Genomic DNA, 24,958 nt, shown 5'->3' on the forward strand with positions numbered 1-24,958 from the left:
GCCGGCGGCGGCAGCAGCCATTTCATCTCCACAGAAACCAGACACAAAAACATGGCAGAAATGGAGAAAGAAGGGAGACCTCCGGAAAATAAAAGGAGCAGGAAACCGGCTCACCCAGTGAAAAGGGAGATCAATGAGGAAATGAAGGTATTTTTGGACTTCGGGGCTGGAGACACTGAGCTCTTTCTTCCGCTCGCTCCCTTTGGGCCGTTGTATGGATTTGGGGGGTACGGGGAGCGCTTGTCAGTTTCTGTAGGATGCCCAGAAAGCCTCAGCTCCTCCTCCAGGTGCAAAACCGAGGCCAACTCGCGGGCTGCATCCCCGAGATTTGCCTGCCTCCGATTTGATGGGGGGTGGGGGGCGCCCGGGAAACCACATACTATTTAACCTTATAAACCCCAGGTTGGCACAGGCGCGTTTCAGTGGGAGGGGACCGGGGGCCCCAGTGGCGGGTGGACCTGGTGAAGAGGCTTTCCTAGTCGGCGGTGTAGTTTTACCCCTTTTCTTCGGGAACCATTTCTCGGATCGCTCCAAAGTTAAGGAGCTGCCGGGCCGAGGAACCCCGGGAGCGCTCGATTGCTCCCTGCCCTTCAGTTCATCTCCCCGCTCCTCGATCCCGCTTCCCCCCAACTAGCCAGCTGCGGTGGTGTAAAGAGGCTGTCAGTGCCGCGGCAAGTGCGGCCCCGGCGGCATGGGTCTGGGTACCGTGTTGACGGCCGGCTCGCCTCGCCCGCCCCTGTCCGCTCCTCTCACTCGGCTGCCTCCGCCTCCCGCTCCCCTTTGCGTGCTCCGCTTCCCAGTTTAGCAGACCTGGGCTAGCCCGGCTGAAAGATAACTGTCTGAGGGGCGGCCTTCCAGAGCGCCTGCCCATTGTTCGGAAAGGCCAGCCGGGAGTCCTGTCGGCGAGGCCGGGCTCCCCGCCAGGCCAGCGGTGCTCCAGAGGTGGTGAGCGCAGCCGCCTGGCGCTCCAGCTGTTCGCGTTGGAGCGATTGCACAAGATCACCGCTCAGCTCCGGACCCCCCCCCCCCCTTATTTTCCATGAAGTTGAAGGTTTTGCCCGGCGAGTGTTTTATTCTGTGTTGATTTCACGAGTCTCTCTGGATTTCAAAAAATATATATATTTTTTTCTTTTTGTGAATTACAAGCAAGTAGCAGTTTTCAGGGGGACTTTAGTTTTCATTCCGCAGCCGTCCTGATGTTCACCGTCTTCTGCATAGAATTCTAAACACTGCCAACTGACTTTGTCAGGTTGGCGAAGTTTGTGTTTAAAAGACAGACTGGATGAAAATGGCATGCAACTAAATAAAATTTATCGCGTTTTGACGCTTTCTTGGTTAGAACATATTCTGTGAGAGTGCCTTCTGAGAAGCCCGTTTAGAAAGGGGCACATGGATAAGACTTGCTGTATGAATACCTAGGTGCCTATGTTTAGCAATTTCAATTTGGAGATTTGAGTTTTTATTTCTGGGTGAGGAACTTTGTGTCTGAAACCATGAGGGGCAGCCTCAATCGGTCCAAAGAGAGTTTAGGAAGATTTGCCTTGGAAATCAATGCCATTCCTTCTGATGGAAACCACCATTGAATTCAGTGATAGTTTTTAAAAAGAGAAACCAGTAGGAGTTGTCTAACAATGGGGGTGGAATTCAAACAGTCTACAAAAACCATTCTTTCTCACCCTTCCCTCCTGTCTTGCATTTCCAGATTACTTTTCCAGTTCATTTTAAATATGGGGTGAGGGAAGAGGAGAGAAGTGAAGCCACTAGGAAATCAGTGTGCACTGGCCCTTTAAAACACTGCCTAATGTGATCTATATGGATGGCAGCTTTTAAGTTTCATAGGTTCTAGAATTACAAATTAGCTAATTTTAATCAAAACATGTGAAATGTTATCCCGGCTGGATATAAAGGCTGACTGTGCTCAATGCTTGGGGCTCACGTTGTTGACTTTGGCTGCGGGCGCACTCCGTGGTTTGGGAGATAGTTGTCCTTCTACAGTATAACAGATGTTTGTCTGAACTGGTGAGGAAGAAACAAAAACAACATTGTGTGAAGGGGAAAAATTACACAATTTTTAGCCAATGCTGCAGGACTAAGTATGGTATTAACCTCCGTGCACAGAATTTCCTCTTTTTTAAAAATGTTATTTTTCTTCCAAATCACCATCTACTATTTGAAGTTGTCCTCACTGTTTCTGCGCAGAACAGCATTAAGTAAGAAGTTTTACGCAGCAAATAATTCAGTTGCCTGTAGGATTGGCATTTTCTGTCTGGTTTGGACCCATGTGTGAGAGAACCCGGCGGAAATTGTCAGTCATGTCAGTGCACACCATGCCAACAGGCATGAATTCCCATTTCCAGTGGAATTGTTTTGTAGGTATTCCTCTAAGAGAAGAGCCCCCAAAGTCTTCATTTGAAAAGTATTTTCTCAAAGTCAAACCGTGAAAGGGTTAGTTTGAACTTATTAATATTTTTCTGCTTTTAATATTACCAACCGCATCAATAACCCCCCCCCCTTCAGCGTCATCTTACTATTACCCCTCCTTGTCCCCAAACCCACAGTGTAGAGTAACATAACAAGTTGGTTGCCCTGTATAAAAATATGTGCAACAAAATGTCACCGAGAACACAATGTGGCCTTGTGCAGCTTCATATCGGTGCTGCTGGAGCTGCCTGACTGTGTTTGCCTTCATCTGAACGGCTTTCATCTGGACCAGTGTAAACTAAACCCTGGTAAGTAATCACTGCCCGGCAGAAAGAAAGGAATGTATACAGCTAGCACGGCCTAAGCTGTAAAAACGGAAACCTGAGCCCCCACCGAGGATCACATATCAAGGCTTGAAGGTAGGGGAAATGAAAGGGGGACAGAGGAGAGAGCGAATGGAAAAGTCAGCCTGGGAAGTGGAGGGTCAGGAGGAGGCCCCCCTTAGGGAGATTTGGCTCAGGGATTAGGGAATTTTATCATGGTGTACAGTGACCTACTCGGGTTTCAACACCGGGTGGATCAAGTTGCTTCTCTGTGAGCTGAAAGAGAAAGGACTGGTGTGTATGTGATTTTTCCCCCCCTTCGGGTAATAGAAAGGACATTGGTACAAGTGTCTATTTTAAGTACAGCAAATGCAGGGCGCTGAGAATGAGCAACAAAATCACCTCATCATGAGGCTTTCTTCAAGATCTCCTAATTGAGATAGTTACATATTTATTTAAAAATGGCTGGAGAGGACAAACTGGCTGAGGTTTAGCTGACACCAGTAATGGCATTGGAGATTGTCTTCATGTGGCTGGGAGCTAATGTTGGTCGCTGTTTGACTAGATCAGATATTCGGTTACATTTTCGTTATCACTGGTTTAATGTGCATGGCAGTTGTAACAAATTTGAATTTGATACAATATAATTTTGTGTGTGAAGAGTACATGACTTGGCATAGCTTGCTTGTAGTGTAGTAAAAATATCTTCAAGTAGAAATGCTTGTCTCATTATGACCTTTACAATGTTTCCTTATCTTTCCTTTTCTTCTTCCTCACTTCATCCTAGTTTTTCTTGATTAAAGGGACTTGTTACTTTACTGTACTTACCGTAAGTGTGCCTTATTTAGTTAGAGACCAGTAGAGACGATTTAAAAAAATTAGATGGTGATGCAGTTTACATTTTGACTATTTTTGGTTTCCAAAGTGAGTATTGTGATTGTATCTAGTGAAGACATAATAGTCTTCAATATACTGTTAGCTCATATGTGTCATAATTAATGGATCCTAGGAGGGAATCCCAACATATAGAAGGACTAATTCATTGTAGGAGTTCCCCTAGAGCACGGTAGATAGAACATAAAAATGAGTTTGTACTTTTGAATGTGTAAATGTAAATACAGGTGTTAAGTGTAAATACAGTTGTACTTAAGGGTATGTATTTTTGCTTACATAGATCTTAGGGAATGTGATTAGTGGCTACCAAACAGTAATGCAACTCAAAAAAACTACATTATGAGTAGAGGTAATGAGTCAGATTTTTATCTTTTAAAGTGCTCTGACAAAACCAATGTGATTAGATCAAGCTCTCTGCCCTGGAAACTTTCCTAAGCAAACCATAATTAATACATTTACAGTGTTATTTCTCTATCAATTGTTAAACTACAGGATAATCTGAGTTAAATGTCTTCAGGTCTCCTTTACTGAAGAATTTTTTTTTTTGTCTATAAATATTCCCAGTAAGTAATTTGTACCTAAAATTATGCTACAGTCCTGTTGCCTACAGTTAAGAGACAGGCACATCTGTTAGAGTTTAGTAGTAAACTCACCACAAGATTTGCTAATTTGGTTTCTGATGGTCTCCATTTGGCATTAAAAATGACCTGTGTCAACTGCATAGACAATAAAGCAAGTTGCAGAACCAAGCTGGTGAGTGCAGTGAAATAAATAGGTTTCCATTTAAAAAGAAAAAAAAAAGGAGAAATCACGGTGTGGAAAAGTCAGCATGTTCAAGGTTGAAATCAGCTCATTACTAAAACAGGTATATTTTAAGTTTTGCTGCTGACTCTCCATCTTAATGTCAGACACAGCCAGTCTCAGGAACTTAGAAAGTGGGCTCAGGACAGATCTCACCGTGGCATTCACAACTCCTGTCAGACCTCGCTGCTGAGCAGTGGCCCCAGGTGTGCCACGTGGCGGGGCTGGGGACTCCTGTTAGCTGGGACATGGTCCGTACTCCTTGGAAGCTGAAAGGGGATGTTCCCACCAGCTTTGTCTTCCACATTGCTCTCTGTTGTCCTGCTCAAGGCTCCACTCAAAACCCATTAAGAGAGTTGTGGGAGGGCGTGGAGAGCTATGAATTCTGCTCTGTTCAAACCAGGGCTTTCTGAAAAGAGACTTTCTCTCCGTCTGTGAACCTGTGAGTGTGATAGAGCAAGATTCTCGAAGCCTTATACAACTCGCAGGTTCCAGAGACCAGGAAATGGAAAGGAACCACTCCACTTCCTCCCGAATCTGAAATAAACATTTGAACTAGAAGAAAATGAGTCTGACAGACTCATTCCCTTCTGCGTTTCCTGCCTCTGTGCTTGCCAAACACTGCTCTGAGAAGCCAAGCCCTACTCTGCTTGTGTGAAAGACAGACTCATAGAAACCAAGAGGTAACAAAGTTTTTAAAGGAAAGTCAAAAACAGGGCCTCAAAAAGGGCAAATATCAGTGAGCACAAGTGACTGTCTGAAAAAAGGAGAGTCACAGAGAAAGATAGTGTTTTGTTAAGGTGACCATGCCTTTTATATCTTCTAGGCAAGTTTCCTTTTCATTAAAAGTCTTTATACTTCTCTTTCTTTAGAAAAAAAAAAATTATTAGGGGTGCCTGGGTGGCTCAGTGGGTTGGGCCTCTGCATTCAGCTTAGGTCATGATCTTAGGGTCCTGGGATGGAGCCCCGCATCCGGCTCTCTGCTCATCAGGGAGCCTGCTTCCCCCTTTCTCTCTGCCTGCCTCTCTGCCTGCTTGTGATCTCTATCTGTCAAATAAATAAATTAAAAAAAATTATTAGAAGTAGTAGAAGGCGGAACATTTAAAACGCTCTGAAGTCTCAAACTTCCTTTTGTGGAATGGGAAGTCAGCCACACTTACACTCTCAAGCTAATAAGATTATTGAATATTTTCCTAAAAGAAAAGGGATATTACTGGGTAGAATGAGGGGAAAAAAAAAAGAGTACTTTGTTTTTGGTGCTGCCAACTGAAACGTGTAAACAGACATGAAAAAATGGTGAGTGAGATTTGCTGAATGTATATTTTAGGATCCGTAGACTGATGGGTGTTAATATCTCTTACATAACCAAAGGCTTGTGGAACTCTGTCCTGTTTTAAGGCGAGTGGCTTTGGCAGGGACAGAAAGACAATGTAACAAGTCCTGGTGATTTTTAGGGGGGTTCTGCAGCTGTGATGGGACACAGCTGCCCATAGCCACACACCTGCCTTGCTTGCCACAATGTTAGCCTCAGGGCTGGAATCCGCAATGTCACAGCACTTGTTTGACCTTTTATAGGACATTTGATGTCCTGGCCACAGATTCAAATGTGGGGACATAATTATGCTATGTCACAAAAAGACCACAAAGCAATGTAGGTTTTATATGTGGAAACACACAACTTTGTTTTCCTATGCCAATGATGGAGCCTTCCCATTTAGAATATATCAATAAGAGAACAAGACTTTCTCCGCAGGCGTGCTCCAGGCCGGAATTGGATTTTAGTGTGATGATGTGTCTTCTGCCCTTAGAACGGCATTGTCATCATTGCGTTGTGGCCGAGGACTATGCTACAAAATGATCCAAATGGAATGCAGTGACCATCTTTAAGGGATCTCAGGCTAATAGGCTGTAATTTGGGTAAAACCATCAAGGCTTCAGTGGGTACCCAGGTATAAACCGGCCGCTCTTCTGACTCCATCATGTGGATGGCCTCTACTGGGTCATCTGTGGGGAGCGCTTCATCCTTAAGATACCATCTGATCCAGTGGTATCATGAATGTGGAGTAAATGTGTCAAGGGCTCTTACAATATTTCTTTTGTATTATTTAAATTTTACCTTCCGACCTTCTTGCGGAGCTCTAAAATAAAACCGATCCAGTGAGCCCGTGTTAAGACAGGTGACTTAGACCCAACCCTAGGCCAGATGTGGGCATAGCGCTAGAAACCCACTTGTGATCAAGTTCAGTTCTTACGTCTGCAGAAGAAATCAGCTGTCTTCTGCAAATTGCTCTTTCACCCCCCCCTTTAAAATCTCAATTAACAAGTTCAATGACGCTTAATAGAAATCTGTCTCAGAACACATGGAGATGAAAAGGGAGATAAAATATTTTCCAAAAACAACCACCATTCCATCATTCATAATCTCAGCCAGCAGAGATACTAGCATTTCCCACCCCCCAACATTGTAAATTGTTTAGAATTGGGGGTTTCCTTTGAAAGTATTTCTCATAGGCTTCACTTTCATGGACAGTGTGTGTCAGAATGTTTTGAAGTTATATAACTGACAGATCCTTTTTATTGTCATTAGGACTGTGAATGCAGATGACATGGCTGTCTATGAGAAGACTATGTGTTAATTAATTTTTAATTAAAGTGATTTATTTTTATAAGAATACATAGACCCGATAGAAGTGGTAGAGTAAGCAATACAAGTAAGCTAAAAGAAAAACAAAGCCTATAATTTTCCCACCCAGACATAATAACTATCAACATTTTGATATATGTCTTTTAATGCCCTTTTCTATGTGTGATATATACTATTTTTTTAAACAAAAATGGTCTTATATACTATCCTTCCTTTAAAAACTCAATATATCATTAATAGCTTTTCATGGCAGTAAAAATTTATCTACAGAGTATATTTTAGTGCAAAATAGTATTCTATTTCAGTCATCCCATGACTAAGCTGTAATTTATTTAACCAGGTTCCTACTGTTTGACGTATAGTTTGTTTCTAAGAAAAAAAAACCACCAAGATAAACATTCCTGAACGTGCATATTTTTGCACACATTTCCTTAGAATAGTTCCTACAGTGCTGAGAAATAAAATTGCTGAATGAAAGGGTATGTACATTTTTAAAGGCTTTTACTGCATATAGTCAAATAACCTTTTCTAAAAGTTGTATCAACTTAAATTTCCAGCACTAAGAGACTGCTCATTAACATTGGATATTACAATTCTTTTAACTTGCACATACTTATTTTTAAAATCAGTTTCCTTGAAATTTATTTGATCATTTCTCTGTATTTTTGAACTTAAGATTTGTGCAAGTTTTCAAATGTACTAGCACGTTGACAGAGTGCATTCTAAGTGCTAGGCAATGTCCTAGGTGGGGCATGGGGAAAATAAAAGGTTTTTGCCCTTGGGTAACTTGTAGTGTATTTGGGATAGGTGACATATTTTACCAAAACTGGGACTTAGAGTGAAAATTGGGATTATGTTTGTGGGGAGAGAGAGGTCATGGCTTTTCCCTCATTTGAATGAATGATTGGGAACTCTCTGAAAACTTTCTGCTCTCTTGGTTAGGGTAAAAAGTTGGAAACATGTCAGCATTCAGTTTTATGAGGACTGGTAAGAAAGACATCAGTGATACTGACCTATATTTTAAAGATTTATTAATTTGAGAGAGAGAAAGAGAGACAGCGAGCTTGAGTGCTTGGTGGGAGAGGCAGAGGGAGGAAGAGGGAGAGAATCCCAAGCAGACTCCTCACTGAGCATGACTGCAGCCAGGGGGGTCAATCTCACAACCCCTGAGATCATGACCCCAGCAGAGGCTAAGAGTGAGACGCTTAACTGACTGTGCCACCCAGGTACCCTGTTACCTACCTATATTTTAAATCTGTTTGTTGTTTTCAAAATAAAATCATTAGTCCTTTTCGAAGACCTTGAAGTATTTGCATTTCAGAAGTATTGTGAGAATTTGTAATTACTGCAATTTTCAAAGTGTCTTGAAGTTAACTCTTTATTATTTACCAGTAAAATGTTCCATGAAAAATCATTTAGATTGAACTTTGACACTTGTACAGTACCTCCAGGTAAAGAAAAGGAGAATCTAATGAATGGCCTGGGAATTAAGTTTCAACAAAAATATATTTTGCCAGTATCTAAAGAACTCAGAAGGAATGGGGAAATAGTAAAATTTCCAGCCTTTCCATCATCTTTCTGTGACCTATTTTTTTTAAATTCATGTTTTTCAGACTAAATGTTAGGAATTTAGGAGTCCTGGGATTGAGAAGGTGGAATTGGAGAGGGTAAGGTAGTATTGGGGTAAATATTAAAAATATAAAGCAATTAGGGGTGCCTGTGTGGCTCAGTCCATTAAGCATCTGACTCTTGATTTCAGCTCAGATCATGATCTTGTGAGCTGGAGGCCTATGTCAGCTCCCTGCTTAGTGGGGAGTCTGCTTCTCTCCCTCTCTCTCTCTTCCCCTCTGCCTCTCTCCCTGCTCATTGCTCTAAATAAATAAAATCGTAAAAAAAAAAAAAAGTACAAAGCAATTAGAATCAGATGCAATGCCCCCAAAATTATAAAATGAGATGATTAAATTTCAACAGTGAATTTTGACCCCCCCAATAATACAAATAATTAAGGAGAATAGACCAATGATTAAATCCAAAAGCAAGTAAAATGAAGTTTTAACATAGGTAGATAGGGGCCCTAGTTGGAAAGCTCTTTACAGGTGATGTTGATATCCTGTAGTATGATTGCTTTGCAGCTCTTTGGTTGGTCCAAGGAGGTCATTTCTTTGGAATTGCTGACACATTGGACTATATGGAATTGATCGTAGAAAGAGGCCTGGTATAAGAATCAGAAGATCTGTATTTTTGTTTTGACTTTATTGGGTGATGTCTCATGCCTACCATTTACCTTCTGGATGCACTAATTTTCTGTTGTAAAATGAGGGTATCATACAGGTTCACCAAAAGTTTATTGTTGAAATCAAATGCCCAACTTACAGGATTATTGAAAGGAACAGGAGAGTTAAAGGATGTGGAAACACTGTAAAGTGCTGTAAGAGTGTTAGACATTATCATTATAATTATAGTGACCTATTTTCCAAACCCAAATTGGACCACATGGTATGAGAGAGGATTTTTGTGCCACTTCCAAGGGTGAGAGGCAGTCTGCAAAATGAGATTCAGATGCCAGAATATTGAAATTTCTGGCACAATTTTCATGGTTTATAGGAGCAATGATAAAATATTTGAAATAGTAACTGTTCGTTAAAATTTATGATGTGTGATCATGATAATTATGATATTTATTTGCAAAAGATACTTAATTTCTTGTGTAAGTCAAAGTTCTTTGATTTCAGAGAATCTTACTATGGGGGAGGGACCTTGAGGGACATCAGTTTCCCATTCTATTTCTAGGACATTTGCTGGGAAAAGATTTGGGGGGAAATAAATTTCACTACCTCCCTTGGTATAGTAATTTGTCTTATTGAACATCTTTACTTCTAAAATCTCTGTAGTTTAACTCAGCACCTTTTAATTTTATTTAAAAAAATTTTAAAAGATTTTATTTATCAATTTGATAGAGACACAGTGAGAGAGGGAACACAAGCAAGAGGAGTGGGAGAGGGAGAAACAGGCTTTCCACCAAGCAGAGAGCCCGATGTGGGGCTTGATCCCAGGACCCTGGGATCAAGACCTGAGTGGAAGGCAGATGCTTAATGACTGAGCCACCCAGGGCACCCCTCTTATCACCTTTATTAAAAAAAAAATAGCATACATGAGAAACTTTTGTAGGAAAGGATTTTTTTTAACAAAACTCCTTTTTTAAGGGTAATAATACAAAAAATGTGGAAAGAACAACTGCTGGAATTTTCTACCAGAAGGATTTGAAAACCCTTTTGGGCCATAAACATTAAATTCATTTCTTCTAGAGTATGTTATGTTTCTTGGATGATAACTGCAAAAATCTATTTCATTTCCTTTGGTTTAGTACCATAATGAGCCCTTATGATATCTAGCATCAAATGCTACCTAGCAATTAAAAATCTTAAATTATCTATTCTTAGGGGTTCTTTAATTTCTTAATACAGTAGTGTATGAGACAGACGTAATAATAGTCCATTTCATATGCTGCAGGAAACTTTGGTGTTGCTTTTTCTTTCATCTTGCTTCTCCTTCCATGAAAGATTTGAGATTTATGGCTTGAGGGTTTATAAACCTTTTGTTTTCTGCTTTTGCAGGCATATAGTGAAGCATTAAGGTGTTTATTTTTATTTTCACTGTCAAGAAAGGAAATGTTTCAGAGTTTATTTTCATTGACATTTATAGTAACTTGAAAATCATGGAATAGATCAAGTTCAAATTGATTGTTCCATGAAGCCTCTGAGTTTTCAGCACGAACCATAAACTACGGGGTGTAGTTAAGATGCCCCAGTAATATGAATTTGGTGTTAATAACCCAGTTGAGGTTTCAGTCTTTACCCTAATGTCTGAAACTTCTGGACTCTATCCCTGGGATTGGTTCTGAAAAGCTGAATGGATTTGCAGCTGGACTAAAACAAACAAATCTATATCCTTGGCTGGCAGGTTATTCCATGAATTATGCATCTGTAGCCTTTGTGTCACTTCAGAGGTTAGACAGAACCAGAGAGAGAGGCGCCCAGATACAAACGGTCTAGAAAATTGGATATGGTGGCCAGGAGTTACTATGCAAAAAAGATTTTCTGTCTCGTTGGCACGGTTCTCTTGGAGATTGGGGTAAACAGCACACAGACCAAGAGGATGGCTTGAATTTGGCTTTCAACACTGTTGGGAGCCGGGGTTTGGATGTAAGGTGTAATCCTTATCCTTGGAGATTTCTGCTGCCAGACCACTGATGAAGGGCCTCGATTTGTGTGCTTAGCGACTGTCATTCTCTGGGCCAGGAGCTTAGCTTAGTGAAAAGAATTGGGTGTTAGGGGAGACGGGTGCCTCATTAAAGGGATCTCTTCTGATTGAGTAAAGCAGCATTTTAGCTGAGTCCTCCTCAGTGGTATTCCAGAAGTTGCCGATTATTATACAGATCGATCATATCATCTTTGTGCACTCATGAAAAGAATGTCTATTTAATGTGGACATGACCAGCCATCAGAGAGAATAAATGCCTCACTAAAGCTTGATATGGCTGACTGTTGGCCTTGTGGATGGTCACACTAAATCAATCTGGCTAGATTTTTTTTAAACTGCCGGCGCCCTGTACCGTCACCAATAGACCCAGTTGGAGCTCCGAGCTTAAGTGAGCATGAAAGCAAAGATGCTAGCATTCTGTGGGTGGTTTGAAATGCCAGGTTTGTTTTTGTGGAGTCAGTAGTGTAATATCTCTTCTTTTTTATGCAACCCCTGCTGAAATCTAAAGTCGTGAAATTCAAGAGAACAGGAACTCGCTCACTGAGGCTGTGCACACTCTTGGTTTAGCCTGAGTGCTTTGTTTCAGGTGTATAAATTATACATCCCAGTGTAATTCGGAAATGACAGCTTCTAGGGAGAATGAGAAAAGGTTCTTTGAGCCACAGAGAAGGTTAGAATATATCGCTTTTCTAGCTAGTCTGGGAAGCTCAGGATGCCTTGCCAGATAGAGATTTTTTAAAAAAATAAATTCATTCCGTATTTATGATGCCTTTATTCTGCAGCACAGGGCCCTTCTTTTTATTTTAAGAAAATTCCCCCAGCTTCATTGAGGTATAATTGACACGTAACATGGTGTAAGTGTAAAGTGTGCAATGCACTGATTTGATGGACAAAATATATTGCAAAATGTTTACCGCTGTAGCGTTAGCGACCCCTTCCATCCCTTCCCATAGTTACCATTTCTTTTTCATGGTGATAACATTTAAGATCTACTGTCTTAGTGTGCTGTGAGATGTGTAAGCCTGATGATTCACAGACCTGTACCCCTGGGGCAAATAATACATTATATGTTAATAAAAATACTTTAAATTAAAAAAAAGATCTCTCTTAATAACATTTGAGTATATGATACAGTATTATTAGCCATAATCACCATGTTGTCCATTTTATCTCCAGACTTGTTAATGTAATAACTGGAAATTTGTACCCTTGGACCACTATCTCCCCATTTCCCTCACCCCCGAACTCCTGGTGACTATCACTGCACTTTATTTCTCAGAGATGTTTTAAGGCACATGCAAGCGTTAAGATCATTAATACAGTCTCACATCTTATTTTCAGATCTAGCAGTTGATAAGGTCACAAAAAACAGTCACCTGATATTAAAGCTTTAAAGCTGTCCAATTATACCCACTATTTTCACATTTTTGGTATGTATAATAACAACAATAATAGTACCTTATATTTACATATTGATTGACGGTTCCATAAAGTGTTTTCAGGTGTTCTCCAAAACTGGGCTTACTATTAACCTTAAGGTTATTTGGTATTTTTACGTTGTTTGTCAGAAGACAATCATAGTGACCTTTCGTTTTACGGAGAATCTGTCACTAGTGAAATTTGTAAAGCAAATTACTCATTGATTTTTAAAGTATACACTTGCAAAAGGGAAAATTAAAAAGGGAGACCCTTGTAGCCTTGACAACTGAGAAATTATTTCTTGGCTGAGATTTTTGCTTTCTCTGAGATAGGAGTTATGTTAAGAAACAATACCTGAATCAGAAAGCAGTTCTAATTTAAATCAGTCTGAATCACAAAAAGGTCGATTAATTGTTTTCATTTTCAAAATATTTTCTTAGCTGTGTTTGTGCTTTCCCTTTCAATATTTTTGCGTGTGTGTGGGATATAGACTTTGCAGAATATTCTAAAATATGACTTCTATTTATAAGCAAAACTGACAAATACCTTTTCTTCTTATTATCTTTAAATTGCAAGTGTCTGAAGGCCCGTCATAATTGGATGTGTCATCCTGAGATTTAAATGCATTACGGTTTTTGAACGTGATTTGAAAAATGAGCCCCACTCTAGGGGAGGTGGGGCAGGCCTGGCAGTCAATGGGTAGTGCAAACAGAATTCGATTTATGCATTCTTTTCAAACAGTTATTGATTATATAAAAAAGAAGCCTACGCTTCTCTTCCAGAACTTTGCAGAAAACACTATGAATGAACTCCTTGGCTGGTATGGCTATGATAAGGTTGAATTGAAAGATGGTGAAGATATTGAATTCAGGAGCTACCCTACCGACGGAGAGAGCCGGCAGCACATTTCTGTTCTCAAAGGTAATGACATTTAATGTCCCTTTGTTCATGCAAAGAAGGATTAACTATCTCAACCTGCCAATTGAGTTGCTTCGGGACTCATTTGGTTGATTATGCCAACGGTTGATTTAAACGTACATCCCCAGTAGTACTTTCCCATAAGCAGAATTCCACAGAATATAAGAGCATAACATAAAACAAAAATAGACACAGTTTAATCTCCTTCCAGCAATGGGAGCACTAGCTAGCAAGGGCTAGGGACCTTAGGGCTATGGTCCTGCCCACAGATTTATAGAAAGGGACAATGTTTGCTAAGTTCTCCTTCTCGTTTCTTGAGTCTTTGATCTATTAGTTTTGGGGGACAGGTGCTTTCTATTAAGTCAAATACTGCATTTGGATTTTTAGACCTTGAAAGTTAGTTTGGTAATCCCCTCTTCCTCCTTTTTTTTGGTGGGATTTCTTAGGAAAGCCCTATTTCTGTTTCGTGTTTGAAGTTCCTCCTGCTCCCAGCCTTGGATGGGGTATGAGGAGTAAGAGAGTAGTGCATGATTGGATCCTACATTATTTTATAAGAATTTTCGTCAAAGCCCAGCCAAAGAGTGGAAATTAGAGACTTGGCCGTGTCAAATTAACACTGATTCTAATCAGCGAATATCAGTGTCAGATATCTCATGAGGGAAGCCTAGAACCAAAGGTGGGTGTTGTTATGGATGCTAAATTTATGAACCTAAATTCGGAGTGAGAGTTTGATGGTCAAAAAAAAAAAAAAAAAAGAGTATGTAAAGGAGCAGTCCATTTGGGGAACTTCATTAAAGTGTGGGTAAAATTCATCGTGCACCATCACTGGCAATTTGATCAGTATTTGCACTGCATTCAAAATCTGTTGGCATAAACTACCTGTTCGCTCATTTTATTTCCAGTCTCTTAAGATAGCATTTTTTCCTTCTTATATGCCAAGTGACAAAATGTAAATGAGCTGTCCTGCAGGCATGTGGAATTGAACGCACGTAACAAATTTCATGTTAAGCCCGCTATGAAATTGTACACATCATGTTACAGGGATAGTATCATCAATTTTACTGTAAATGAAAAATGCAAGTCATGAGTTTATATTCTATAAACTAATAGCTCGTGTAATACTCAGTCTAGGTAATAATCTTTGCCTCTGGGGAACATGGAGAGAGTGCCAGGATATGCTACTAGAGGGAAAAAGTTGTTTTCCATGGTTGAATTTTTTTTTTAAATGATTCACATGCAAGGATAAAATTCACAAAGTTCAGATCATTGTAAGTTTTCTTTATTTTCATTTTTGTTAATAGTTAATGGATACTAATGTTTACCCTGTGAAACAAGTTTTCTTTCTAATAATCTGCTTCTTTCTTATGGGTCCTTTTGGTTATATTATGACCAAACTTTTTAATACAATTGGGATCTAGTGATAGGACTGGATGGGGCATGTTTTTAGCTGGTAGCCGGAGGGTGATGCTAGATAGGACTTTGTACCCGGAAAAGGTTAATTGCATCTCAGGTTTCTATGGGTTTTCCCAGTGCTAAAATGCATCACCAGGATGCAATTGAGGTACTAGTTATCATAATGAGCCAAATGGTAAAGGATCCCCCTCAAAATTTACGGTGAACAAAACTGAAAGGGTCCAGGACGGTCTGTAGAGTTCTGGTAAAGTGTTTAAAGATCTGCAAGGAAAAGTTGGTTTTGTTACATGGCCATTTGACTTGAGAAAATGTGGTCACAAGGAAAACAAGCCCTTTTGTAATAGTGAATGTGATCTTTTTTTCTTTTATAGAAAATTCTTTGCCAAAACCCAAATTACCCGAGGACAGTGTTATTTCACCATACAATATAAGCACAGGCTATTCCGGGCTTGCCACAGGAAACGGACTCAGTGACTCACCTGCAGGGTCCAAGGATCATGGCAATGTGCCCATTATTGTACCTTTAATTCCTCCACCTTTCATAAAGCCACCAGCAGGTAAGTCATTACTGGGGTTTCCAATGAGAACGATTCCTAGAAAGTTGTAATTACCTTATAAAGAATTATTAAATGCCCAAGGTACCTTTGGAAAAGACTGTTTTTAGGAGCTCTGTAGACAAGACACGTTCGTGCTTGTGTTATTTAAAGTAGCATTCATTACTCTGTTAGGCAAACTCAGGCCAAGTCCCCAATCTACTTTCAACTGAATGAATTTTTCCTACCACTGGCTAAAAAAAAGTAGTTTTCCTCCTCTGAAATCATCTGTTAGAAATTAAAAAAAAAAAAGGATGAAATAATTTTATATACGGACTGACTGAACCGTGTGGTGGCATTGTGAGGGGCTGGGTCTCCTGAGCGGGCTGCCCTTCTTAGAAATAACCTAGATTATCCATCTCTGCCACAGAGTTCTTTCTAATTCCTGGAAAACTGTCTTTGAGAGCTTTAAAGAAAAATGGATGTCTGGATTTCACTTGCATGCAAACGTAATCAGTTTTTTAATATTTCCAGAAGATCAGATGGCGTGTGTATGAAGGTGCAGGGCAATGGGTTAAGCATTAGGTGATAGCACAAGCTACATTACAGCTGTGCTCCATACGGAGAAAGAAGTTCAGTGATACTGTATCTCGCTTGCTGTGAAATGCTGGAGTTACGCTAGAATGCTTAATTGCTACAGTGGTTATTTTTCTGTATATTGAGCTGAACAATGATAAATAGTAAGTTTTGATGGCCATACTCACTATAACTTACTGAAGGGAATGTTTGTATTTTTGGGGGGGTTGGGGGGGAGATAAGTGTGTGGTTATGTTTCCATAAACAGTGAGGGTATTTGTAGATATAAATTCCTGGACTTGTGTTATAGATGTATTTACACCATATTCTGAGAGTTACTAACATTTTTCTTCATAGTGTGTGTACATTCCCTTGCTTAGCCTACTACATTTTAGTAGTAAAAAGTGTCCTTTCGTATCAAGGTCCTCGAGAGAGAATGTCATTAAAATCCATTTACCTGTCAAAATCACTTGAGATTGTGTTTGTCTGCTAATTTCTAATATAATTTGTGTATCTCATCGTTTGCCTTTTTAATGCCCCTATTTTCCTTTGGTTGATTGTTTTCTGATGCAGAGGGACCCAGGTGTATCTCCCAAGGACCAAAGTCATAACTTTGCACAGGCAACTGGGAAGGGGCGGGGTGACTAATTTTGTAAATGTAGAGTTCATATTCCAGTGAGTGTGCAGTGGCCTGGATGCGTGGTGATGATAAATGGGAATATTAGGGCAGTGTGTCTAGGTGGAAAGGTCACTCGCCTCCGATTTAGACAAATTGGGCTCAAATCTAGGCTTTGTCACTTACCAGCTCTGTGGACACGGACACATTATATAAGCTCTCTCCTCCTCAGTTTCTCCATCTGTAAAATGGGGATCACAGTTTCATCTCACAGGATTGTCATGGCTGTGAGAGGAGAAAATATATGTAAAGCACCTAGCATAGTCCCCATGACACTAAAGCCATTCCGTAAACACCATGCTGCTGCTTCTTTTTTTTTTTAAGTCCTTAGTCTGTCCCAGAAATATCATGCACATAATTTGTGCATAAAAAGGTGTGCATCCAAATGCAAATTCCCCTCTAAGATTTATTTGAGCAAAGCAAACAGCTTTAGAAATTAGCATAGCTGAGGCTAACATGAGCTTGGCATGCCAAAAAACCTGCCCTGGAGTTTCCTGCTGAGCCAGCCACGTGGAATTCAAGCACACAGCTCCCATTTAACTCTAATTCCACATCAGATCAGGAAAAAAATATGCAAAGGGATACAGGCCAAAGATTGAGCCTTGGAAGTCTTAGACACAGGAACTCGGAGGAATTAGAAGCCAGAAGTAACTCAACACCAGTGGTTTTATGCTGTCTTCATGCAACCCCAAAGCACTCATCTGTTGAAAACAAAATGTAGGGAAGGACGTGTTTAATTTTCTGTATCTGCTCTAAACCTTGGCTCTGTGCTTCTCCAAGGTTCTATATGACAAGACCAAGATACAGAAAGGATCTCTGCTTTCAAGGAGGTTTCTCCATTAATCCCTAAACAGAAACATGTACAGGAGAGATGAATTTCGATTCAGTCACGTTATCTAGTGCAGGGGTCTGCAGACTTTTCCTACAAAGGGCCAGATAGTGTTTTAGGCTCTGGGCTGTGCTGTCTCTACCAGAACTACTGAACTCTGCTATTGTAGATAGTACATAAACAAATGGGTGTAGCTGTGTTCTAATAAAATATCATTTACAAAAAAGGCAGGAAGGAGGGTCTGGCCCCACAACCAGAGGTTGCTGATTTTTGCACCAGGGTAAGGTTGGCAGAAGTTTCAGGATTGAGTTTCTGAGAGTCAGGCTATGAGCTTTGCCAAGGTGCTCTGTATAATATCATAAGGGATAGCAACATGGATAGGAAGATAGTGGGGTTTTCAGGGTATGTGGTGAGCTTTGGCACATAGTAGGTGCTCCAGTACTGTTTGTTGAAAACTGACTAAATGGCTGATAGTCAAATTCCTACTGCACATACATCACCAGTATGGGCCACTCTGTTGTTCCTTGAGAAAATGCTAGTATCTTGGCTGGCTTAGTCCCAACCTGTCAAGAGTTTGACTATAGCTTTATGACAGTGATGTGTATAATTATCCTTGGATAAGTAAGGCCCACAGATTACCTAAAAACTTTCATCTAATTAATCACTTCACTTTCTCCTTCTGTTAAAACTTTTGCCAGGGTTGTTATTCAGGGTAGCTGAGTTGAGGCACATTCCCTATCAATGTTATAGCTATATGTAGGTTAACACTGGCATTCCTAAGGGAAACTAATAAATGGTACAATGGCTAGAAGTAAAAGGCCCCTTGATAATCAGCCCCTGAATAATTTAGAACTGACTATATCATGCAACTGTCCACCTCTCGGGATGGGGAAGACAGGGAGCATATGTATGTTTTGGATTCCTGGAAAGAAAATAACTGTTAGCGTTTAAATTATTCCCATTCTGCCATAAACTGGCCGTGTGACAATACCAGCAATAATAATACCTTATGTCTGTATTAAATCCTTTATAGTTCATGAAGCGCACTCACATTCATTGTTTGATGTGATTTGATCTTTACCATGACTCTGGGAAATAGTGTACTGGATATAGCTAAATAGAAAAACTGAAGGTTGCATAGGTTAAATGGCTTTCTCAAGGTCAGGTGGCTTCTAAGTATGTGAGCCAAGACTAGTACCAATGTCTTCTGACTCCTGATTCAATATTCCTTTTAATATAAAGTTGCTTTTCCGGCGTATTTGTACAAAACTTGCTTAGACTGCATCAGAATAAGAGTCCTTAATAGTTTGCGAGTTCAGATCCCCCAGTGACAGGTACACAGTCATTTTTTCAAGTCCCCATCTTCTGGGAGACTTGATGTGTTCTCTGAACCTGAGGATCTGTGGTTCTTTGAACTGGGATGACCTAGCGGGACTAAAACCCCAGCTTGGTTTTGAAGGGCTCACCATCATGAGGCAAGTCACTGCTCCTCCGAGGTACCAGAGGGTTCCATTGGGTTGGGCACCGGTTCCAGAGTGTTTCATGGGCTTGGGCAGGCTCAGACTGGATCCCGTCCATGTTTGGCAGCCAGTGGGCCCAGTGGAATACTTGGGATGGGGAACATGGTGACACCACACTTGCTTGGATTTCTCCTCTCCTTTTGCACAGCTGCATCCAGGAGTGTGGGTGTAGCTTATTAGTGGGCCTGGGGAATTGCTTTTCTCCTCCGGCCCCCACCTTCTCTTCAGAGAAGGGGAGCTCCCTGGGCTTTGGTGATTACAAGCGTTGTCCCTGCTCTGGCCACACATGTTTGTGTACAGTTTTGTCTGATTTCCAAGGCTGAGCTGCCCTTCCCCCATCAGGGACAGAATTTGGCCCTTAATGTAGGGTTTGTGACATCACAGTCGTTACTATGGTAATAGACTTGTTATAAACACAGGATAATAGCCCTGATTTTCCTTTTTTTTTTTTTTTCTCTAAGCACTGAAGGGAATCACCATGATCCTTAAATAAGACTAAGACTTTTCTGCAGACTAGCAAGTGAACAGAATAAGGCTTTGCCATATAGAGACGCCATTAAAAAAAAACCAAACAAACAACAAAAACTGTTAAAAGAGTAAGAGAATAATAGAAAGTATTGACCACCTTTTTCTTTTTATGCAAACGTTCCTTTATCCTTTTAGTGCAAATGAATATGAAAGTGTCCTTCTCTGCTAATTTTAAAAATCACAGCATGAGCCTAGTCTGAAGTGGCAGAATATATATCAGCAAGAGTTTTGAAAGATAACTCAGGTTAATTATATTGTGACCTTGCTGAAATTCTTCTCATATTAGAGATTTTCATACAGGCTTCAGCCCTTCAGGACTTCCTTGGAAGAGGGTTGTGCCAGAAAAGGACTCTGAGTACGGTCTGTAAAGGCCGTGCTGGAGTGAGTCTCCATCCAAATATTTAGGCCGACCCCGCTCCACCGCTGGTTTGACTACTGAAGTCAAGCCATTTGAAATGGATTTTAAATACAGATTTTTTTTCTTTTTTTTTCTTTTTTTTCTTTTTTACAAACACTTTATATTGATCTTCCCTGCTTTCCATAAGTAAAGCTCCACTGACCAGACGTCCGTCCTCTACAGTGGTTGGTCAGGCTTGATGCTGCCTATCCTGCCTACTTCTGGTTAGAGCAGCTGACTGGACTTGAACCAGCATTTTTCTTTTCTAGTCTCAGACTTGCTCCCTGACATTATGCTCCCAAGAATTAAAAAAAAAAAAAAAGAAAAGAAAAGAAAAGAAAAAAAGAAATCAATGAAACTCTTGTTGTAATTATTTTTTGTTCATGAGGAAAAGATGAAATGCAGCAACTTTTCCTAGTGAAAGTCATGCTGAGCTCTGCTGCAGAAAACACCGCATATCTAGGAAATTACATTTTAAATCTGTATCTTTTGACAGGCTTCCCTAGAGGTGTATAACTTGCCTATCACAAGTCCAGAATCCCTCTAAGTCCCAGAATACTTTAAAATGAAATTAAATGTACAAAAAGGAGGGAATCTATTTCCCTGGATGCATTTATGTGGCAGTTTTGAATAAAATGGTGGGTTTTTTTTTTCTTTTTTTTTCCTACCTCAAATGGAAAGCGACCATATTCTTCTTTCTTGCTACCCATGGGAGAGGGGAAAGACAGGGTCTGTCCCCATGGCATACATAGGTTTATGTGGAGGGACATGAGATCAACTCCTAAGAGCCTGATTCCCTACGTGCTGGAGCGTCTTGACTTTCTTTGAAAACAATGACCATTTCCTGTCTTCTAGGATGGTTTGCTTTCAGTGAGCTTTCCAAATTTGTGTTCAGTCATAGTCATGGAAATATGATATATTTTTTCAGGCAAATCTTAGAATTCTTAAGGGGATATAAGAACTGGGCTCTAAGGAACAATTAGCTTAACTGAGAATATGGAAACATTCACGTGATCTGCTAAACCCTATGTATATAACTGAGCAACCCACAGTTAATAAGCATGTTACTTTTTGGCTCTTAAAATTCTTACATGGAGTTATACTTGCAGAGAAGTGGGAATCAGAATGTGGTTTGCATTATGATCATTATTTATTTTATCTGTTACACAATATTCTTGGGGCTTGCATATGAATGATGTATTCCAAATAGCCATTGAGAAAACAGGATTTAATCAAAATTGCTCTGCCATTTATTTATTTGTCCAACTTTTAAAATATGATTATTAAATAAAATTACCTAGAGTTAATGGGATTTGGATGATTTACTATTTATGTAGCAGATAGATTTCTCAAAAAAAAAAAAAAAGATGTTCACTGAACCCTCAGGTTTGGGGAATTTTCTAATTCACTTAGAAAAAGGACAGGAGGAATTATGCTGAATGGCGGGAGTAGGAATAGTTAATAATCGTAATGATAGAATCTCATCCTAGCGAATATTTTTCGAGCACTTATTATGGGCCAGACATTGTGCTAATAGATTATTATCTCATTTAATTTTCAGAACAACTCTGTGTGGATGCTATTATTAACCTTGTTTTACAGATGAGGAAACTGAGACCCAGAGCAACTTGCCTGAGGTCACACAGGTGATAAGTGGCAGAACTGACATTTGAACTTAGGGATGATGTCCCCTTAACCCATATTTGTAGCCCTGGATTATCCAAAAACCTATGTCAGTCAATTATGTGTTTACTGAGTGTGCTTCATATTATGCTAGATAATACAAGTGTGTACGTCATCATCCTTGGCCACTGGGAACTTACAGTGTACTTGGTATAATCAAAACATCATTCCACTTTGACTTTGGAAGGAGTTTTAGCAGCATTTGGTGGAGCTCGGTGGCAGCGAAAGGGCAAAATGGAGTAGCAGAAGGTCTATAGGGAGATAATGAGGAACTGTTATATTTACACAGTTGAGGAGAAATGACATCTAAAACGTAATGTAGGCCAGAAGACAGTCATTCAGAATTCAAGGTGATTAACGAAAGATACAAAACGAAGTCTCAAAATCTTACCTACTCTGATAATGGGCCCTATTTTATTTTATTATATTTTTTAATAAAATTGTGGATTCTTGTAAAGGTGGAACTCAAATTTCAGTATGTTCCTTCTCTCTCTCTCTCTCTCTCTCTCTTTTTTTTTTGTAGTGACAATCTATCACCATACAAAATTATTACAGTATTATTGGCTGTATTCCCAGTGCTGTACTTCTCATCCCCATGCTGATTTATTTTAAAACTGAAAGTTTGTACCTATTAACCCCCTTCACCAATTTTGCTCATCCCCTGCTCCCCTCCCCTCTAGCAACACCTAGTTTGTTCATTATATTTATGAGTCTGTTTCAGTTGTTGTTGTTTGTTTGTTCATTTTTTTTTTTAGATTCCATATACAAGTGAAATCATTTGGTATTTATCTTTCTCTGAGTTATTTCACTTAGCACAATACCCTTATGTTGTTGTGAAATGGCAAGCTATCATTCTTTTTTATGGCTGAGTAATATTCCATTGTGTCCCAAATCAAAATGTGTGTGTGTTTTTAAGAATTTATTTATTTTAGAGAAAGAGAGAGAGAGAGAGAGAGTGATGAGTTGACGGGGCTTCTATTTATATGGTGAGACATGGAAAGACAAACACATTGTGCCAGCACCATGGAGTTGGTCCCTAAGAATGGCTGAGAACATGGGCTTGGAAGTCAGACTGGGTCTGAGGCCAGTGTTACCTTTTCTATCATATTGGTTGGCTAATATTTATTGAGTACATATTTGGCTTTATGACCTGGGGCAGATGACCATCTGTGTGACCATCTGTCTGAGCCTCGGTGTTTGCCTCATTTGAATAAAAGATAGTACCTAGTACAAAAAAGCGGGTGGCAGAGGGAGAGGAGGAGAAAAAATCTCAAATAGACTCTCTGCTGAGCACAGAGCCTGACATGTGGCTTGATCTTGTGACCCTGAAATCATGACATTAAGCTGAAATCAAGAGTCAGACACTTAACTGACTGAGCCACCAAGGCATCCCTCAAATGTGTGGTTTAAATGGTAGTATGATGTGGTGGAAAGACTACCAGAGCAAAAATCAGGAAACCTGGGTTGTGAATGCCAGCTCTGCTTTTTACTGGCCGTGTAAATAAGATAAGTCACTTTGCTTATCTATGCCTCAGTTTCCTTGCTTAATAATGATGTACTTAGCTTAGGTAATCTGTAATTGCTTTAATTTATAAAATCTTGATTTTGTGACTTGTATGGTGAATTTACCACCTGATTTTGTGATTTGAGTCTATTTTAATATACTGTAATATATATTTGTTAGTTGACTGAACATATTTAAAGAAAACTCACCTCTATGTGTAATTATGGCAGCCAAAAAAAGTCTGATGGAAAATTTATGCCACTTAGACAACTATCAGCTAATTATTAATTTTTTACTCTGGAAGAGTGACTTGAAATAATAGATTGAAGTTTTAGAAAAACTGCTAGAAAAAAATTTGAATTGTGAGTAAATGAAAAGATTATATCACCCATATGTCATTAGACCTAATAATTTTGATGTTACACATAAGTAATGATTACTGGAAGTAATTCTCAGAATTTCTGCAAAAGAGAAGTCACGTTATGTCCAATTTAACTTATCAAAACAGGCACAAGAAGGAATAGAAAGCTTGAGTAGTCCTACATCTATTAAGAAAATTAAACTGGTGCCTGGATGGCTCAGTCAGTTAAGCATCTGACTCTTGATTTTGGTTCAGGTCATGATGTCAGGATCTTAAGATCAAGCCCTGCATTGGGCTCCATGCTCAGTATGAAGTCTGCTTGAGATTTTCTCTCTCCGTCTCCCCTCTCCCTGCTCATATGCTCTCTTTCTCTCTCTAAATAAGTAAAATCTTAAAAAAAAAAAAAAAAAGGAAGAAATCATTAGATCCTTTTTACAAAGAATATTCTAGGCACAGGTAGTTTCAGTGGTAGATTCTACCAAAAATTTAAGGAAAAAAATGAAACCAAACATAGAGAAACTCTTCTAGAGAATAGAAAAAAACAAAAAAACCATTTTTACTCATTTTATAATCCCAGCATGACTTTCATCCCATGACATGACAAGAGCATTAGAAATAAGGACCATGGTAATTTAATGTAATTGAATTACACTAAGATGGAAAACTTCTGTTCATCATGAACACTTATTCAAAAACCCTAAAAAAAAAATCATAGCAAACAAAATCCAGTGATGTATACTAAAAGATAATGCATCATGACTAATTTGGATTCTTTTCTAGGAATGCAAGGTTGATTTAAGCTTAAGAAATCCATCAATATGCTTAACTACATTAACAGAATAAAATAAAATCTCAAACAATATTCTCAATAGATGCAGAAAACAAAATTTGATAAAAATTTAACACAATAATAAAAACTTTTGGCAAAATAGGAACAGAATGGATCTTCCATAAAATGACAAAAATTATCCACAAAAAACCTACAGCAAATATTATACTTAATTGTGAAATTTTGAAAGTTTTCCTTGAGATCAAGAGTGAGATAAAGATGACCACTACCACCACTTCTATTTAAATTTGTACTGGAGTTCATAGATAATGTAATACGGCAAGAAAAAGAAACTAAAAATACAAGATTTGAAATGTAAAAATAGCATTTTGTTTACAACCATCCCTTTTCCATCAATGTACAGGTGAGCTATTATAATTAATGAGTACATTTATCAAGGTCTCTAAACATAGGCAGTACTCCCAAATC

At 39.4% G+C, this 24,958-nt stretch overlaps 1 protein-coding gene across 2 annotated transcripts in view; it reads left to right on the plus strand.

The window, feature by feature from the left end:
- The first annotated feature begins 6 nt into the window (after positions 1-6).
- Positions 7-24,958, plus strand: part of SOBP (sine oculis binding protein homolog) — a 159,317-nt gene continuing 134,365 nt past the window's right edge. For both annotated transcript variants that reach the window (XM_059401143.1, XM_059401144.1), the window contains exons 1-3: positions 7-147; positions 13,545-13,683; positions 15,465-15,650. In XM_059401143.1, coding sequence (XP_059257126.1) covers positions 52-147; positions 13,545-13,683; positions 15,465-15,650 — 421 coding nt within the window. In that variant the 5' untranslated portion in view covers positions 7-51. The remainder of the gene's footprint in view (positions 148-13,544; positions 13,684-15,464; positions 15,651-24,958) is intronic.

Source organism: Mustela nigripes, chromosome 5 (genome assembly GCF_022355385.1).
Source record: "Mustela nigripes isolate SB6536 chromosome 5, MUSNIG.SB6536, whole genome shotgun sequence".
In the NCBI taxonomy this organism is placed as follows: domain Eukaryota; kingdom Metazoa; phylum Chordata; class Mammalia; order Carnivora; family Mustelidae; genus Mustela; species Mustela nigripes.